The following is an 18895-nucleotide window of genomic DNA, read 5'->3' as shown; positions in this document are numbered from 1 at the left end:
AAAATAAAACATCATTCTTTGATTTTCCAATAGTTCACATAAAAATAAAAATAAAACAGTTGGAAAAAAAAAAGTAATAGATTATAGAAAAGAGATAAAAATATTAAGTATTATTATTCATGAGTGAACTTCAAAAGAATACAAGATTTTCTGCAGCATGTATCACACCAAGGCAATACTTAAAGCTGAGACATGCCACCTTAAAATAAATTGATTAATTGACTTAGTATTCATTAGGGATTCTTTTTGTGAGCTTACGAAGGAAACGATTAAGAGCCTTCTTAGCTCCAATTGTTGCTGTCTCCATTTTTTTCTCCTCTTCTTCATTATCACCCTTCATCTCTTGACTCATGTGCACTCTTCGTACAAGCTTTCGCAACTCCTGTTATAAACATACTCATGATCCATAAAGACAACATAGAATGAAGGTTGTGCCAATAAATATCACAGCAAAAGGAATTTTTTAAAGAGTACTGATATGTTGACATTTATTGACATTTATGCATTAGATTACAACAACTCCAAAGAAAAATAATATTTTTCTGAATTACATTGGCCAGATCACAGATGTAAACTGATGACTTTTCTTGTCAAAAGTAACATTTTCTTTTTTTTAAAAGGGGTTTCTATTATAATTTTTGTATAGAATATATAGAGTGTTTCATTTCAAAACTGAGACAGCCATCACCCATAAGTTTTTACATGATTTCTGCCCCTTATGCTTGGTTGATTTGAAATAAGCTCTAGAAATTAATTCTCATACCATGTAAGATAATCCATGAGTCACAATTGATCTGAAGCTGAAAGCACAGATTTACAGTATTCGATTTAGCATATAGTATACCTGGCGATCAAATTCAACTCCCTGGATTGAATAAATTTCATTCGTGATATCAATGTCCTTACTGATCAAACCATCAAACCACCTTGTCACCTTACTGTCGTGCCAATTGGATTCCTGATAAAATGCTCCAAAAATAAGAATGCACCTCAAGGACATAATAATTATGACACCATAAGTAAATACAACACAAACTTAGCAAACTACACCCTATTGTGAGAGAGTGAGATTAAGGTGAGGTATTAACTCAGTAGAGCCTTGTCTAGTCAGTGTATAATTCAAGTATCAATGTTGAATGCATACCTCCTGGACCTCCTCTGGTTCAGATTCAACCAAGTCATCTTCATCATCATCTTCAGGGTCACCAGATCCTAAGCCAATTAGAGCTTGCAACTCCTTCTGATCTGAACCTTTTGTAGCTTTAATTAATCTATCCATTAACTGAGGATCCACATCCCGTAGCAATTTTCCTGAGACAATTTATGTATGAAGAACATGAATCTGCACTGCAGGATATACATAATGTCAAATCAACTTACCACATATATGTCAATTAGCAATTATACAGTAATCTATCCCAATTGGAGGTACCATGATAAGTTAACACAGGTAACCAACATGCATATATTGATTCACAACTAATGCAAAACAAAATGGAAGGAGAAAGAGCAGAAAAACACATCTGTTATAAAAAAACAAATATGACAAGAAGCTGGATCATGATTTGAATGTTTTTATCCTCATAAATGCATAATGCATTGAACCCAATACAATTAAAATGTTCTGGAAGCAACTAATTACCAATATAATTGAACTGCCTCCGCTTTCCTTCACGTACATCAGGTCCCAGTTTCTGTGGCAAAACAACAAACACTTTGTCTTCAACAACAGATTAATCCACAATAACTGTTAAATAAACACATAAAATATTCCGCTAGCACTACTTTCCCAATGTCATGAATATGGTACAAAAGAAAAGAAAAAAAACACCTTGGCGAGCATAAGAGCTTCGAACACAACTTGGTCCAAGGAAGTGACCCTGCAACAACCAAACAGAAAGCACACGAGGTTTTGAGCAAAGGTGGGAGCTTTGGGAAGTGGGCATTGAGGAAAAGGAAGAGGGTATAATGGGAAATGAAAAAAGTGGCTGAAAACCTAATGATGCGTTTGATTTGTGGAGCGGAGAAGGAAGCCAAGTCCATCCCCCACTTGACGGCGCGCCTGGCTTCTCGCTTCAACTCGTTTCGGCTCTTCCTGTCCTCGAGATCTGCGTCAGGGGTGGTTGGTAGTGGAGAGTTGGGTGTTCGAAGTTTAGGACGAGACGAAGCGAGCGTGGCAAAGGATAAGCGGTTGGAGATTGGTGGTGTTTTAGATGTTGTGGGGTGAGGTGTTGGAGGAGAAAGAAGGTGGTGGTGGTGGTGGAGGGGAAGGGTGACACAGGTGCGGTGGTGGTGGAACCATGGCCATTGTCTGAGAGGGCGTAACACTTGGTGGTTCATGAGTGTGTATCTGTTGTGAAAATGGTAACACTTGATGATGAAGCTCTTCTCCTTCAACCCAAGTACTTTTTCATGAGGTGTGAACACGTATCTGAAATGGTATACTTGGAAATACGTATCGGATACGGATACATATTTGTAAAACACGTATATACGTGAAACATCAAATTAAAAAAATATTTATTAAATTTTTTTATAATTTTAGTAATTTTAACACAATTTTAAAAAATATATATATTTCTTTTTAAAAAACTTAAATTTATTATATAAATTTTTATTGTGATTATAAAATAAGGATAATTTTTTTTAAATCAACAATAAAAACATCTTTTACTAAAAATTGATATATACGTTTGATCTAATTTATTTGGAAAAAGTTCAAAATAAATTGGTAACTATTTTATTAACAATTAAATCTATTTTTGAAAAATAAAACTCATGATATTTAAGAATGAAAGTTATAAACAAAAAGGTAGGTAATGTAAAAATATTTTATAATAAAAAATAATAATCTTACTAATGTTCTTAAAGACATTGATTGGAGAATTAAAAGACTATTTTATTTATTAAAAATTATGAGTAAATATTCCGGTATTGTTAATATAGTCTCGTATTTCAGAAGTCGATGACAATGACAATTTATATATTTTTTCATTCCTCAACTCACATTGAGATGATGTTTTTTAAAGATAAAATCGTTGGAATACTAACTTTCAAAATAAATAATACCTCGAATGTTAGATCTTGACTGAAAGGCTTATTCTAGTATCACAAAACCATGACAGAACACTAATCTCCAAAACAAAACAAAAAATTTGATGTACAATACTTTTTAAATGTTAAAGATAATAAAATACTTTTTAAATGTTAAAGATAATAAAAGAAAGTCATCTTATTTTAAGATATGCTATAACACTAAATAATTATTAAGGTTTATTTTAAATATAAATAAGGCATTTTAAGAATAAAAAGTTGACAAAAATTATAAAGAATAAATACAATTAAATTCTGTAAATTGGAAGAAGTGGTGAAACGCAATATTGTGATGCCGTTTGAAGACGTGTATGTTGTTCCAACAAAAGCAATAAAATGTGATTACAAACCCTTCCGTTCAGATTTGACTTGCTTCCGGCGCTGCCATTCTCTTTCAAAATCAACGGCGGCAGCGATTCTCTCACTCCGTCTATCTTCAATTTCACTTCTCGGTATCTCTCGGCTTCCCAATTCTCTTCATCTCATTCATTTTTTCGCATAATTTTTCAAATTCATTCTATACACTACTCATACTAATTTGACCTAATTAAATCCCTTTTTAACTACAATACAACATTCTTGGTTTCCATCTATTTTATTGACGCTAATTACCTGAATCTAGTCACTGACAAGATCAGGCATTGCACAGTAAAAGGGTCTTTTTTTTGTTTAATTTGAATGGGATGTTAATAAATGGAAGGAGAGGAGAAGAGAAGAAATCGTGCTTTTGTATTGATGAATGTTTGATAAGATCTTCATTTAGAGGGAGCTTCTACATACCCTCTAGGTGGTTATCGTTTAGTGAATTTGTAGTGATCAGGGCTGCCACTTTGATTGGTTTATGACTTTGTTTAGTTAAAGAAACCGTTTTCAAGGATCTCGAAAATCTATAACTGATAAAATGATTGACAGAGTAGTACATAATTTTTTGTGGGTTATTACTAAATTACTGTCATGTTTGAATTCCCTTTTAGGAGAAGAAAACAAGAAGAAAAACTAAGTTTAAGTTATACATAAACTTTTTAGTGGAAGAAATTCAATTCATTTTTTCATCGTATTTTCTCTTTTATAAGATGACAGGAGGTTATGAAAAAGTTCGTCCAAACAGTTTATAAATGACACATCATTTTGATAACTATCAATAACAGACTTAGAGGTCTCGTAGAAGTATGTTACACTTTACTACTTGATGGAGTGGGTGATTGCTGACCTTTGTTTTTTCATTCGTGATCTGTGAGTGGAATAACTATATGATGCAATGGGATGTTATTTTTCTGAGAAACCACCTTACTTTCACATGATTATTTGACGGGTTTTAATATTAAATAAATATTTGGATTTTACATACATTGTTATTATATTTCTGTTGTGTTGAAGTCATCTTACAATTTTGTAATGGCAAATCAGAAGTAGTACCAGTATTGTATGGCTTCCTTCAGAGCATTTTGGAACGGTCCAATGGGTCCCAAAACAACTCACTTTTGGGGACCTGTTGCCAACTGGGGATTTGTGGCAGCTGTGAGTTTCACTCATATGATTATATGTTTATACTGTTGAAGAAGTTCATTTATTCACTCGACTAGTTATTCATAATGCACATTGGTCTTAACCTTTGAATTGTAAACTAATCTTTGTTAAAAGGGATTGGCTGACACGAAGAAACCTCCAGAAATGATCTCTGGCAATATGACAGGAGGTTTATCTACCATCTCTTTTCCCACAAAATGTTGAAACCTTTTCCTGGTCGGTTGCTTATTGCATCTATTGTTTATTGTTAATGCTGCAGCAATGTGTATCTACTCAGCATTGTTCATGAGATTTGCATGGATGGTACAGCCACGCAACTATCTACTTTTTGCTTGTCATCTCTCAAATGAGTCTGTTCAACTCTATCAGTTCTCTCGATGGGCAAGGGCAGAGGGGTGAGCAGCTTGCATATTTGCAAAACTAAACTACTGTGTTTTTATTCAATTCTATTATCTGTTATCCTCTGCAATTACAAATGCTATTTTAACTTGTATTTGTTATGAATTGCCCTTTTGTATATGAATTAGTTTTACCTAAAACTACCTTTATTTTAATAGATCGTCACCAGGGACTCTCTTTGGATGTGGTGTTTGAAAAAACTTCTTCAATTAACAAGCCCTACGGAAATTAGGCCTAATTAATTGGCCATACTTTGTGTAATCAAAATATATGAAATGACCATGCTCTTGATTTGTTATGATTTATCACGACTTCAATCTCTACTTGAGTAATCTGAGCACCTAGAAATACTGTGAGACACATCACCACTATTCCTTACTAAATAAAGTGAGCCCAAGTATTTTAGTGGGATTCACACAAATTTTATCTCATGCTAATGTAAGAAGAGTTTGTTATTAAGACCATTTATTTCTCTCTAATTGTTTATCTAATATGGGTGCTCCTTTTCGCAATATTTGAACCTGTCCTTTATGCATTATCAGATATTTATTTTAACTCAATGGAGTGCTGGATATACTGTTTACTGATAAAGTTTTGCATCTCTTGGGTTTTCTTTTTAAGGCCTCTGTCGGCTAAGAAGGAGGAAGCTTCATCTCAGTAACACGAAGCTAACACTTTCCTGGGTGTAGTGATTTGAAAGATTTTGCATTTGAACTTGTCGATGTATGAATAAGTGATCAGTGGTTGTAAGAAGGGCCTTGTGGAAACTGTAAAGGATTCTGGCCGAGTTCAGCAGATGGCCCAATTATTTGAAGGCTTATGGGTGGGTTTTATATGTCTAACATATTGACTGGCCCATGAATGTTTAGTCTTAAACATTTGTCTATTATATCATGCCAAAATTCAGTTCAATTACAAACTACAAAGTTGAGGGTTAAGGATTGTACTGTGACTATTTTTTGTTTGTTAATGTTCTTATGAGATAAAAATAATAATTGCATGCATTAAAAATGAGTTTAATTTATAAATTTATTTTGAATAAATCAATATAAGAGCTTTCATAAATTAATTTTAATTTATAAAGAAAAGCATATTTAATGAAAGTGTCAGAAGTTAAGATTTGGGTTTTGTAATACACTCTGTTAAACCTATGAAAAATGTTATTTTGACCTTCTGTTATGATAATTTATTGTTATTTTAGAAGTTTTTGAAAATTAAATCATGAAAAAAATATTAAAATATTAGTATTTTAGGACTTGTTCTTAAAATTGATGCTATAAATTGAGATTCAAGTTTAGCAAGAAAATCATGTCACTTTATCTATTGAATATGAAAATCTAAATTTTTTGTATAAGAAAGAAAAAGAGTATGTTATCCCTGCACTAAATCAATTTGCACACCCACCCCCACAAAGTTTTGTTTTGTAATTAATATGTATTTTTAGATTTGCTCCCTTACTTAGATAGCATAAATGATTTTTCAGAAGATCTGTAAGCAAATATAAATGAGTTTCAAATATCGTCTTTCAGCATATCATTCTGAACATAGAAATCTGAAATTCATAATTCACTTATGAATATCTAAATCCAGAATATATAATAAATATTTTCAGATTTTTGCATCCGTAAATAAACATGAAACTAATTACAATATTGAATTTTAAATTTTATGTTAAGTGAATGTCTTAAATGAGTGATATGATAAATGATATGATGGAGGAAGAAATTGCCTAATTGTGAGATGAAAGGAAAAATAGGCAGTAATTGTGTCTTTCCCTTGTAATAGATTAAGCCATGAGTGGTAGACCAAACTGATCCTATTTCCCTAATTGTAATACTTTGTTGCAGTTGCAGTAACACAGGGATGGTGCTTGTTTCTTTTGAAATGGCATCTGCAATTTCACCTCAAAAAAAAGGATACTGTCATTGCTCCAACATCCTCATCTTCCCTAGACAATGTGTCTGCACCATTCTCTATTTCCTTGCTTTTCTATTCCACTTTAAAAATTCACTGTCCTTCAGAAAATAACAATTTAAATTATCTTTCTAAAATTAATCTTTAAAAATGACAATTTAAAGGTAAATAACAATTTAAATTAGTATTAGTATATTTTAATTAAATTTTAGTATTAATGCATGTTGGGTTTTTAAGCATTTTAACTTATATTATATTAATGAAAAAGGGTCAAGCTTAAATATGATTAAAAAAAGAGATTAATGGTCACTAATACGTAAAGTATATTTTATAATATCAATAGATAATAAATCATGATATTTATCATTTTAGATAATTTTTATTTTTCTAAAAGTTAATAACGTAATTATATAAACCATCTTTTTATTGAAATAAAGTTTAAAAAAATATTTAAATTATCGATGCATTAATTTTTTTTTCTACCAAAAACAGTTTGAAAAAGGCTAAAATTAATAATTTCTAATTGGTCGTATCATTAAATGAATAACTTGCATTTTTTAATTTTTTAAACATTAAATATCTTTTTAGTCATGTTTGACGGAAAAAATGAGAGGTGAATGATAGTTCAGAATAGTATATAATATTTTGATATGATTAGTTTAAAAATAAATATATATAATAAAAGATAAATTTTGTAATTAAATTATATTAAAATAATAATATTAAAAGTTGTAATGTATAAAACATTAAAATTATTATATATATATATAATTATAAACAAAGAAAATTAAATACACTATCCATCTAATTTTCTTAAACAAAACTTATTTTCACATACTAAAATTATTTTTATATAATGTTATCTTTATTTTCTAAAGCAAATATAGTGACTAAAGGAAAAAGTTTGGTAAAATCAAATGGAAATTAAAAAAAAAATTGTTATCTTGGAGTAAATACATTCATGAATGAACAATTTTGTGGTTTCTTTCAGCCAAGAAATTGTTCAAATTTGAGAAGAAAATTGAAACTTGTTAAGGGTTTTTGATTGATCAGAGAAGCATGAAGAGTTTTCTCTGTTGAGAATAAAAAAGGGGTTTTTGGAGAGAGAGAGAGAGAGAAAATGGCGGAAGAGAAAAACGAGGAAGTGGAGAAGAAGATGATGAGTCCATGGGAGCAGCATTCGGCGGTTATTAACCTTCCTCGCTTCGATTACAACGCTCCCTCTTCTCTTCTTCGTAACTCCCACACTGGCTTTCTCATCACTTGCACTATCAGTTCAGTTTCTTCTCCTTTCTCTTCTCTTCTCATTCATTCCCTTCTCCCTTTCGTTTCTGTCATTTTCTATTTCTCTTTCAGAGCGTGAGAAGAGCGCCACAAAAGAAGCAATCACCATCCTTCGTAAGGTCACTGTTACTTCTCTTTCTTCATCAAAACAACCTCATAACTTGTGGGAATCAGTGAAAATGGCTTCGTTACTGTCCCATTGCTCATATATGGTTGTTTCTTACAGTTCCTTGAACCGGGTCATTTTGACTCTTCAAAGAATCCTAATGAGAATAGCATTTCCAAGAGACAGAAGTTGTGCAGTGATGATGCTGGTGAGGAGTGTTTGGATGGCAAGGAAAATGAGTCCGCTACTGCTAACTCTGGAGATGGTATGCAGTTTATTTTTTACTACTTTTTTTGCAGTTTTGGGAGGTGGAATGTTGTTTGATAGGGTTTCATTAAACAACATGGTTATTGTTTCTGATGGCAGGTGAACTTTCAAGTGCTGGTAAAGCAGAACCAGACAAAGATGGAGTAACGGGTCTTTCTTTGGTTAAGCTCACGAGGAATGGGTTGCTTCTTTTAACCTTTCCCAGTCACACACAGTCTGACACTGTTAATGTTGTTTCAAATATCATCCAAGCTTTTGAATCTGGGAATGGAAGTTCGTTGGCGTAAGTAAATTAGCTCATTCTTGTGTCACTAGTTAAATGTTTTGTTTGCTGGTTAGTGTTTTAGTATGATGCTAGATGTAGTGTATACTTGTTCTGTCCTTCCATTGCCTTGCCACCAAGGGAAAGAAGGGGGAACCATGAAAATTCAATCCAAACCGAATATTTCCTGCTCCAACTGAAACTGGGTTATGGGGAATTTTTAATCTGTGGAGGTATTTCGTTGAAGGGGTTGGGGGGTGGATGTTAGCAAGTATGTGTTTGTGTGGTATAAGCGGTGGGGAATATGGAACAGTAGGTGACAGCATGTGGGTTGCATTAATGGGAGGTGGGTATATAGAGTGGGGGAAAGGGGAATTGTTGAGGAGGTGGGCAACATGGCTGAGAAGAGTTTTGGTTTGGTGAGGGTAGCATGGTTGCTGTGGGGGGATTCGTGCTGGGTGGAAACCCACAAGCATAGTTGGATGAGGTAAAGGTTGGTGCTGGTTGGTCAGAAAAGGCAGCAAGTTGCTCCAACCTTAGCCATGGTTGACATCAAGGACACATAATAAGCATTCATAACATGCTGAAAGTAGGAGGGAGGTTATGAATCTTGTAAACGTTGATAGCTATCAAGTTATGTGTAGAGGGTTCCTAGCTTGGTAGTGATGGCATGGAGGTGGTGGTCTTCCAATTAAGCACCATCCAATATCCTTTAGCCACTTTAGACCCAACCTATCAGCATTGCTAAAAATTAGTTATTATTATTTGGTATTTGAACTTTTTCACTCTGGACTAATCAAAGGATTGTGCACAGCTGGCTCTTGTGAATGCATAGGCCTGTGAAACATGAACTGATGGTAGAATCCTATTGTAAGGTATGAACTTGAGTTCCATATTGGAAGTTAGGGATTGTCGTGTGGGGTTTACAAGGCCCCAAGCTCCCCAATTACAATTACTAGCTTACTAGCTTTTGCAATAAGGTGGGTTTAGGTTTTGCAAAAGCAAATTAGTAGCCTATAAATTTGTTTGATTAGAACTATAACTTCAACTTAAAGAATACTACAATTCTTTGTTATTTGTAAATTATTCTAAATTCATCCATTTTTGTTTTTCTCAGCTGCTAGGCTGTCATCTCTGCTAAATTGCTGTTTGTTTCTGTTTATTCAACTTTCAAGTTCTAACAACAGATTAAGCTTAACCATTTTAGAATGGCTGATATTTTGATTGATTGCAAATATGGACATGCAAATTCTACCTATATTCTCTTTTTTTATTTCATAACAATTCTGTGGAAACATGTAGGTTTGTGGACCAGAAAAGTTATTCTCTCTGATTTCAGTATCTTTCTTTTTATCTGATAGTGAACATGTTTTTTACTGCAGTTGGTGCCATCGCATTTTCCCTATCCAGGCTACCTGCAGTTTGAACGAAAAAAAACTACAAGAAGTAGTTTCAATGCTTGTTAAAAAGTTTGTAGCTGCTAATCAGGACAAACTACAACGACCTCTGAAGGTCCAATACATCATTATCTTTTAACTGCAAATCAGTTATGCTATTAATAAGCTAACATTGTTTGCCATTTTCATCACCTGAGATACATGATCCCCCCCGTATCGTTGTCATTGTCAAACAAAGAAGAATCCTGATTTTAATTAAAATTTGAATATCAATAAACCTGATATCGGATGGTGGCCGAATATTTATCTGCATGTAGCTTCTTCACATCCTCACCGGTGATGCGTCAGTGACAATTGAAATCAGGGACGACATTTTTTTTTTATTGTCAATCAGGACTAGCACATTCTGGAGCTTTCTCAACTTTGTAATAGAAAAAACATATTTGTAATGAAATTATACATAAATAATATCAAAAGCATGTTTGGTTTTTACAAATGATGAAACATGAACACAGTATGATTTGTAAATGAATTGATTTCTTAAACACATATAGTTCCAAATAAGTTTCAGACAAGAATTTATATATGAATAAGTTGATATTTATGTGAAGAAATTTTCAGAGTTAAATTATATTTTGGTAAATTTCATTCCTTCGATCTGAAGCATGTCGGTTATCAATCTTACATGAAAACAATGATAACTGCCATTGTAGTTTGCTGTTGGGTTCAACCGAAGAGGAACTGAAGAAACAGCAACATCTGCGAAGGAAAATTCAAATGATTCTAAAGCATTAAGTTTGCTGGACCGTAATAAATGCTTTGGTGTGGTGGCGTCTGCAGTCAATCATGTTGTGGAAGATTCAGTGGTGGATCTCAGGTCTCCAGAGGTAAAAGTCGTATTTGCCTTGAACTATTTATAGCTGTTTGTATTTACATTTATGCTACTCTGAGCATTGATTAGAACTGGCATTGCAGCTCTCTGTGCTTGTTGAGTTGCTACCCCTTTCTGGAGTACCCAATGGGTCCATAATAGTCGCTGTCTCTGTCGTCCCCAGCAACCTTGTTAGTACAAAGCCTCGACTATGCATCAAAGCCTTAACTTCCAATACTAAGGAAGCCTCTGTAGCTCCATGAACACTTTTCTTAATCTTTTACTTTCCAATGTTGCTTTGTCAGATCCTACAAACTATATCTATTGGATTCTTATGACCCTGCAAATGGAGAATGGAAATGGAAAAAACCAGCTACAATACAAATAAGAAATAGCCTACCTTTCTGACTCTTCACAAGCAAAACCTGTAGTCACCTACTTTTGCTCCACTCCACCCATTTATGTTCAGCTTACTATATCTTAATAACTCTATTAAATGTGATCTGCCAAATCAACTTCAATACGCCTCGTACATCTCCAACTTTATGTGCTTCATTTCTTCGTATACTCGCTGGTTTCTCATGTTTTATGTAGAACTCTTTCATTCTTTGTTTGGTAAAGTACTGCATTAAATTGAGATATTTTTTATGAAAAAGACAGTGTGGATTAATTGGAACTTTACCATTTGCTTGATGCATAATGGTTGCTCTTATATACATTGATACACTGAGTTTTATTTCTCTCTCGAGGGTGAGATTTTTCTATTAATGTATTCTATTTGTTTTACTGTAAAACTTTTGCTTCGAGCTGCTACAACAACGATGAATTAATTCTTGATTTGATATCTTTTGCGTATTTTCATGGAAGAAGAATAATTAAGTCATTAAACTGTCATTAAATGAAAGGTAGAAACCTAACTACCAACTAGTGCATCTCACCTCATTATTTATCATTAACATAAAGGAATGTGCAATGAAACATGACAAGTCTTAAAGTTAGATCCTCTCCAGCAGCTTGTCAGTTTCCTAAGCAAATAGCTTTTTTCTTTTCATTTATGAAGTTTGTCACCCTTTCAATTTCTCCCTAACCATGCTCTCAAACCTACCATGGAACCAAACTACCAAAAATGGCATACTTTTGGTCAAAATACCAAACACCCCTATCCAACCAAATTATCCACTTCAAGTGATTCCAAATTACTTCTTAGCTTAATTTGTTTGTGTTTTGATTTATGAATGAGGGGATTGAAAATTTAATTCCTTGAATACAAGAAGTGAATTTGACTTGCACATGCTTCAGTTGGATATACTAAGTTCATGCAATTAACTTATTTTTATATGAAATAAATATACACATAAAACTAAAATCATAATAAACTAAACTCACTTCAATATTACAAATCAAACTTAGCACTTGGTTCATTTCTAATCCTGCATGCAAACTTCTGTGCAAAACTCCCAACTACACATTTTTATTAGCTACAGCTACATTTTTTACCCTTTTTGTCATGGGCTTCAGACTTTGACCTGACGTCTAAATGTCAGATTCAGACAGAGATGCAGTTAATTATCAAAATAACAGTAGAATTATGGAGATGGAGCAAAAAAATTAACTTGTGTTTGCCATGCAGCTACCTTCATCTCAGAGAATTAAATATTTTCACTGGTGTAAGGGGACACAGCACTATTCATCAGGAATGATTTCTCACAAAATTACAGCATATTAAACATGTGAAATAAAGATGGATGGTTGGTTGCAGAGAGGGTGAAATGTGGACCTTTGACAATTCTCTTACGTTAAACAATTTTTGAAAGTTTTGATGTATTGAAGTTATACAGAGGCTACAGATATACAGCATATTATTCAACATGAAAAAGTGGACCAGTGTTTATAATATATTTTCTATTTTGTTCTTATAATATATTATTCATACTTTAATTATCTACCAGAGGTATGAAAAATATTACTTTGAAAAATATCAAAAAGTGGACCAGTGTTTTTTTTATTTATTTGTGTTTCCCTGCAAATATTCCTTAAATTCATAATTTTACTTTATATTTTTGTAGTCTTTAAATTCATTGCTTGTATCTTGCTATAGATGTTTTGAAAAAATATTCTATATATACTTTAATATTCACCTCATTAACATAATCACACTGTGTTATTAACATTATGGATGTTAAAATCGAATTTATAGGGTAGATTTTACTTAGAATGGTTATGACAGTAATTCAAATTATTCTTGTGTACTGTTATACTGTAATGTTATGACATATTTTATTTTATTTATTTCTAATTTCAAAAATCAAATGTTATGAAAGAGAATAACATCTCTAAATAAGTTTTAGTTTTTATTTAAAATATATTATCCATAATATTGTATAAAATATAATTAATATAGTTTTTATTAACTATTTTTATTGTTATTTAAACTTTTTACTTTTTATTAAATTTAAATGAAATTTATATCATAGGAAATACAATCTTTTATAACTGTTTTGGTGTCATTTTTATCTAGAAAATTTAATTTTTTATAATTGTTTTGATGTTATTTGTATTAAATTAAAATATACACCCTTATCAAATTTAAATTTATACCTTTATTAAATTTAAATTAAAATGATTTTATTATATGAATCTCTAACAAAAAAATAATTGAATAACTCCTCAACTAAAAAATAATGCATAACTTCTCTATTCTATTCTTACAAGATTATTTATATTTTATTTTTAAAAAATTAATTTCATATATAAAAATGCATACCCACAAATACGAAAAAGACTTATTAACTATGAAAGTTATTATTATTTAATTGTCACCACTACAACTTTTGACATTTTCCTATGTTTTATCTACAAATTATGAAAATATTCACATTTGAAGAAAAAAAAACAAGAAAAGGATATAAAATTTATGAAAGAAAAAAAAACACAAATGGTATAATCGTGTCGAATACACGTATCAAATATTCGTGGATACACATATCGAATATCGACATATTCGTGGATACACATATCGAATATCGACGATACATATCAATAAAGTATTTAATTAAAAAAATATTTATTAAATATATAATAATTTTAATACGATTCTAACACAATTTTAAAAATAAAAAATACATTAATTTTTTAAAAATTAAATTTATAATATAATTTTTTATTATAATTATAATAATAAAAAATAAATTTTTTGAACCAACCATAAGAAAAACAAAAACACAGTGTCCTAAAAAAAACTGATACTTATACACATAAATCTTTATTATTAATTTATATAATTTATTTAAAAATGATCTGAATTTCAATGTGTGTGGAATTAGTGGGTTTGATATATAGGGATGTGTGTGACATGTAAATAGAAAGGTGAAGAAAAGTAGTGAAAATGGATTAAAATAAATTGACATGAGGATTGGAAAGGTACTGGTGATAGAAAAAGAACAAAATTGTTAGTGAAGAGAATGAAAAAAGGTACAGTAGATTATGCCTATAGTAGATTGATTTTACAATAGTGGATGAAATCAATTGCCACATAAGGCCAAAGAAAGGTCCAAATTAATTGTTTCTTTGAGAGTGGATGAACTAGTGCAGTCCTTGTAGTTGCTAAACCCTGCAGCAGGGTATGATGAGATTGTCTCACTGATCTCACTGCCTGAACATGAACCATTACTTCTCTGAGGTGAAGGATTTGCCATTGTAAGCGACAATGACAATTCATACCCTCCTACATCCTCAACTTCTGCCTCACCTGTCTCAGTGTTCACATCTACATTAATTCCCTTTCCACTGCTCTTTCCTTCATTTAATGTTGTGACCTATAAACAGCACAAAACACATAAACAACAGTGCCTCTAAAATCTCACTTCTGCCAAGGCAAAACCTCATTCTAGCAACAACACTCTTTGCACATTTCACCACTATTCCTAAGACATATATGTACACTAAATAGGAATATCAAGAAAGCAGTGCAAATACACCCCCACATGCATTTTTTTCATTAGTTTATTACAGCAACAACACAGCACTTCTTACCATGTACTTAGATCTGAATGTTTTGACCAAATTAATTAAGTACATTCTGTGTAGAAGAGAAGAAACTTACCCTTAGTTTGAAAGGAAGGAGAGAGAAAAAGGGTGTTGAAAAAGTTTAAAATTTGAATTGAGTGAAAACCCAGAAGACAATTTGTATTTGTATAATCAAACAAAAATAGATACATTGATGTCTTTATCTTTCTTCTGATCCAGAGAGAGCAATTATAAGTTTTGGATTTTATGGAGAAGAAAGAAGTTGAGGTTAAGTCCTACTAGTGGGGTCTCTACCTTCAAAAGAAGTATCCGTATAGATGCAATAAAGGGCATAGATAAAATTTCCATTTGCAAAGTCAGAATTTCAATAATTTGGGAGGACCACTGAATGTGAAAAAACTCAGAATATAAATTAGAAGCCATGATGACCCTTTCGGCAACATTGCAGCCCAAGATAAATTTTGGACAATCACAAGCCTCCCTCTCTTCCATTCCCACCACACTCTCAAGTCGTACACAAGGGGACCAAAACAATCTAACCACTCCACAAGGCGATTAAATGTCACATAAAGTAATGTGTGTACCAGTTTCAACACTTCACGTTTTCTTATTTTAGCCACTTCATTTGCAACACTAAACCAGCGTTCTTTTCAAAAAACCAACCCCTTTAGAACAATCAAAATTAAGATACAACACTCAGCAGATCCTTTAACACTGCTTCAACCAACCATGCTTTCCAAAAGAAGCTAAAACAGATCATTCCAAGGCAAAATATTTAATAATAACCCTACTTCTACAAAGGAGCTTCCAGTTTCAAGCTCAGAACAAAGTTAATAGTTTAATAATATACTTTTCTATAAAAGATAGAGAAAGAAAAGACACAGGCAGCTGAGAAATTAACCAACGGTTTCCCATTTAACACACAACGTGATCCCAAAAGCTGTGCATATTTGACAGGCCAAACGTAAGATCATACTGAACAAAAGTGGAGTGCTTCCAACCTTTGGATTGGTCATCACCAAGGAATCAAATTAAGGACAAAACTTGCTTCCATTCCTTCAAGTTTCACATCTTTTTATTCATTAATCCAAGTGATAAAAAGTTTATATACTGAATGTTAGCATTTAATGCAAGCTATAGTCATGTGTATTATGGAAGTAAAAGTTATACTTAGAAAGAGCATCACAGGTTAACCATATATATCAAAGTGCAACCCTAACATAAATTAAAAGCATAAACAAGAGAGAAGAGAAAGAAGGGTTGAGCTTGCACCTGGAGGAAATCTGAGTTTTGGTTAGGACTTTGGAATGAAGTGAGGTTGGGAAAGTGTGGTAACAGAGAGGAATGGGGTTGTATCTGCCAAGTTGAAGCCTTGCAGAACTCCTTTATTCCCTTGTGCTCAGCCATGGGGTTCTGCAGATAATCATAAAAACAGTACGGATTTGGAACTGCATCACATAATCTTAGGCTGCATTGCAGGCTCTCTGAGATGGAACTCCTCGTCTCGATTCTTGCTCTGAGTAGAGAATCCAAACGAAAAGGAATTTCAAAAGAAGCAAAAAAGTAAAAGTTGGCTCAGAAAAGCAAAAGATCAAGGCGAATACCAATCTCTTTTGCTTCTCTCCCACACATAACTTTTTTTTGACGTTTGAAAAGTCTGAAATTATTTCAAGTGAGAAAAAGAAATGAATAAAGCTACATAGGCTGACCTTTTTGGAGGGAGATTGCTGTGGCCGAAGAAGGAATCAGATTCTCTTCCCATGGGTTTCGAACATGAGTACTCAACACCAACATCATTCACTTCATCAACACACCCATCATCGTGCTCCTCAAAAGATTGGTTCCTATGTTGGGAGGGTGTCCTACCTGACAAACACACACGTACCAAGTTACCAACACATTACAAAAAATGATCTTTGATGTTGGAAATTAATGCGTTGTGCTTTGAACACAAGCCAGTAACGACCTTTGTTGTGTATGAAGAATGCAGAAAGAAAAAGTTTTGTGGATTTCATCAAAATGCCATTAGAGGAAGATTTAAAAGGACATTGTGTTCTTATTCTCCCTACACTGTTATGGCAAAGAAGAGACTAATAAATGTGCAACTCAGTTGCAAATTTCCCAACTTGTGTATAAGTGCGAGTTCATAGGCTATGTTTTTTAACTTCAAATATGTACCAAGAGAAGAAACAACAATCAGCATTCAATGCACAAAGCATGGTCTATAGTTCCCACGTATGGCATGATCGTCATCAGGAACTATAAAGATTAAGAACACTCTATCCTTGTTCATTTGCTTTGCAGTAAAGAAGGTTCGGTACCTTGTCTACCCAAGTCGCCCCTCATGCTTCTGTACATCTGGTTTGTACAAAGAGACAAACCCAATATCAATAAACAATACCCTAATGAAACATAACCATGCATCACCACAATAGTTCTAACGTTCCTCACCTGAAGATGACTCTTGACGTGTGAAATTGTGAGCCCTTTAACATCCATCAACTGAAGAACAAGCTTCGGAGTAGCCTCTGAAAAGTTAACCAAAAAGTTATCAGAAATCTATAACAGCAAGGGAAAACGGATCCTGAATCCTGAATCTAGAAAACAGAAAAAGTCCACTTACTTTGATGACCTCCAAGGCTCTCAATGGCGTGAACAAAGCAACGGTGCAGCTCGGGAGTCCACCTTAAGCGAGGAACCTTTGACCTTATATATTGCCTCACAGCTCCTTCTCTTCCACAACTACCCATGTTATGTTGTTCACTTTGATCTTTATCCAAACACTCGGTAGTAGAGTACAAAAGACCTTCACTTTCTTGTGTTGTTCTTCCTCAACACCAAAAGGGCACCAAAAGGTTACGACTTGCCCACAAGAAGTGTGGTTTCCTCCTCTCTGTCTTATATATATCAGAGAGAGAGAAGGAGAAAAAAATAAGCTTTTTGCTCCCCACGCAAACAGAAACCAGAGGGGGGCAAAAGAGAGAGAGAAGAGGAATATCACGAGAGAAAATGAAAAGACAAAGAAGACATGTGTAAGGGCTCTGCAAATTCCTTAGGAGTCACACACACATACACTGATAATACCTGATATATACGGTGGTTGCTGTACCTTTAAGTTGCCAACGAGAAATCAAAATAAACCATAAAAAAAAAAAGGAACAGAAACTACTACAAACTGAAATCCCCAAAAAGCAGAAAACTCAAAACACTTTTTCTCAGATAAAAATCACGAGGAGGCTTCTGATCTTGTTTGCACTGACCTTCCACGAAATGATTACACCTATGCAATTGCCAATATAATGGGTACTATCCACGGTGTTACCATTACTCAACTGCCTCACTTTGACCTTTGTTTCTCTCTCTCTCTCTCTCTCACCACTTTTCCTTTCTCTCTCTCTCCAAAGACTTACTCATTAGAATATGACCACTGCTACATACGCCAACGTCGTCATGATCACTGTGTAAGACCCCATGAAAATACTTTTCTTCTTTTCAGTTATTATTATCACTATTATACCTATTATATTATACTATCCTTTCTCTGAATCAACATTGTGTGAATGCAACATCATTATTGCACAACACAACTTCACACATCTGCCCTCACTCTTCTCTTTCAAACACCATTTTACCCTTCATGCAGGCCCCACACTGCTTAATCCAACTTAGGTTACCTGTGTGCCAAGCAATAAACTTCCTGCAATTCCATTTGGACGTGCATGGGAAATAGTACACATATTAATAATTCA

General features: G+C 33.2%; 4 protein-coding genes across 5 annotated transcripts; 2 read left to right on the top strand and 2 right to left on the bottom strand.

Annotated features, from left to right (window-relative positions):
- Positions 1–57: 57 nt before the first annotated feature.
- Positions 58–2455, bottom strand: LOC137828768 (uncharacterized). Its single transcript, XM_068635452.1, has 6 exons — positions 1997–2455; positions 1832–1880; positions 1643–1694; positions 1145–1311; positions 845–958; positions 58–382 (listed from the first exon to the last, which is right to left on the bottom strand). Exons 1-6 carry the CDS (start codon positions 2338–2340, stop codon positions 224–226), a joined length of 885 nt encoding a protein of 294 aa, XP_068491553.1. The 5' UTR covers positions 2341–2455; the 3' UTR covers positions 58–223.
- An 878-nt stretch (positions 2456–3333) lies between these two features.
- LOC137827827 (mitochondrial pyruvate carrier 1-like) lies at positions 3334–5955 on the top strand. Its single transcript, XM_068634173.1, has 5 exons — positions 3334–3545; positions 4501–4611; positions 4735–4789; positions 4880–5015; positions 5641–5955. Exons 2-5 carry the CDS (start codon positions 4519–4521, stop codon positions 5678–5680), a joined length of 324 nt encoding a protein of 107 aa, XP_068490274.1. The 5' UTR covers positions 3334–3545; positions 4501–4518; the 3' UTR covers positions 5681–5955.
- A 1893-nt stretch (positions 5956–7848) lies between these two features.
- Positions 7849–13125, top strand: LOC137827826 (uncharacterized). Of its 2 annotated transcripts, none has more exons than XM_068634170.1 (7): positions 7849–8207; positions 8290–8336; positions 8444–8588; positions 8690–8873; positions 10235–10364; positions 10963–11136; positions 11225–11643. In XM_068634170.1, the coding sequence occupies exons 1-7, from the start codon at positions 8054–8056 to the stop codon at positions 11381–11383; spliced, it is 993 nt and encodes a 330-aa protein (XP_068490271.1). In that variant the 5' UTR covers positions 7849–8053; the 3' UTR covers positions 11384–11643. The 2 variants fall into 2 exon arrangements, with proteins under 2 accessions (XP_068490271.1, XP_068490272.1); XM_068634171.1 differs by lacking the exon at positions 11225–11643 and adding an exon at positions 12751–13125 and having other exon boundaries at positions 7855–8207.
- A 1407-nt stretch (positions 13126–14532) lies between these two features.
- Positions 14533–18705, bottom strand: LOC137827825 (putative Myb family transcription factor At1g14600). Its single transcript, XM_068634169.1, has 6 exons — positions 17770–18705; positions 17598–17674; positions 17468–17504; positions 16856–17012; positions 16419–16662; positions 14533–14935 (listed from the first exon to the last, which is right to left on the bottom strand). The coding sequence occupies exons 1-6, from the start codon at positions 17894–17896 to the stop codon at positions 14642–14644; spliced, it is 936 nt and encodes a 311-aa protein (XP_068490270.1). The 5' UTR covers positions 17897–18705; the 3' UTR covers positions 14533–14641.
- Between the last annotated feature and the right edge of the window lie 190 nt (positions 18706–18895).

This window comes from Phaseolus vulgaris, chromosome 7, assembly GCF_000499845.2.
Source record: "Phaseolus vulgaris cultivar G19833 chromosome 7, P. vulgaris v2.0, whole genome shotgun sequence".
Lineage (NCBI taxonomy): Eukaryota > Viridiplantae > Streptophyta > Magnoliopsida > Fabales > Fabaceae > Phaseolus > Phaseolus vulgaris.
Note: the sequence above shows the minus strand (reverse complement) of the source record. Positions and strands in the feature narration are given on the sequence as shown.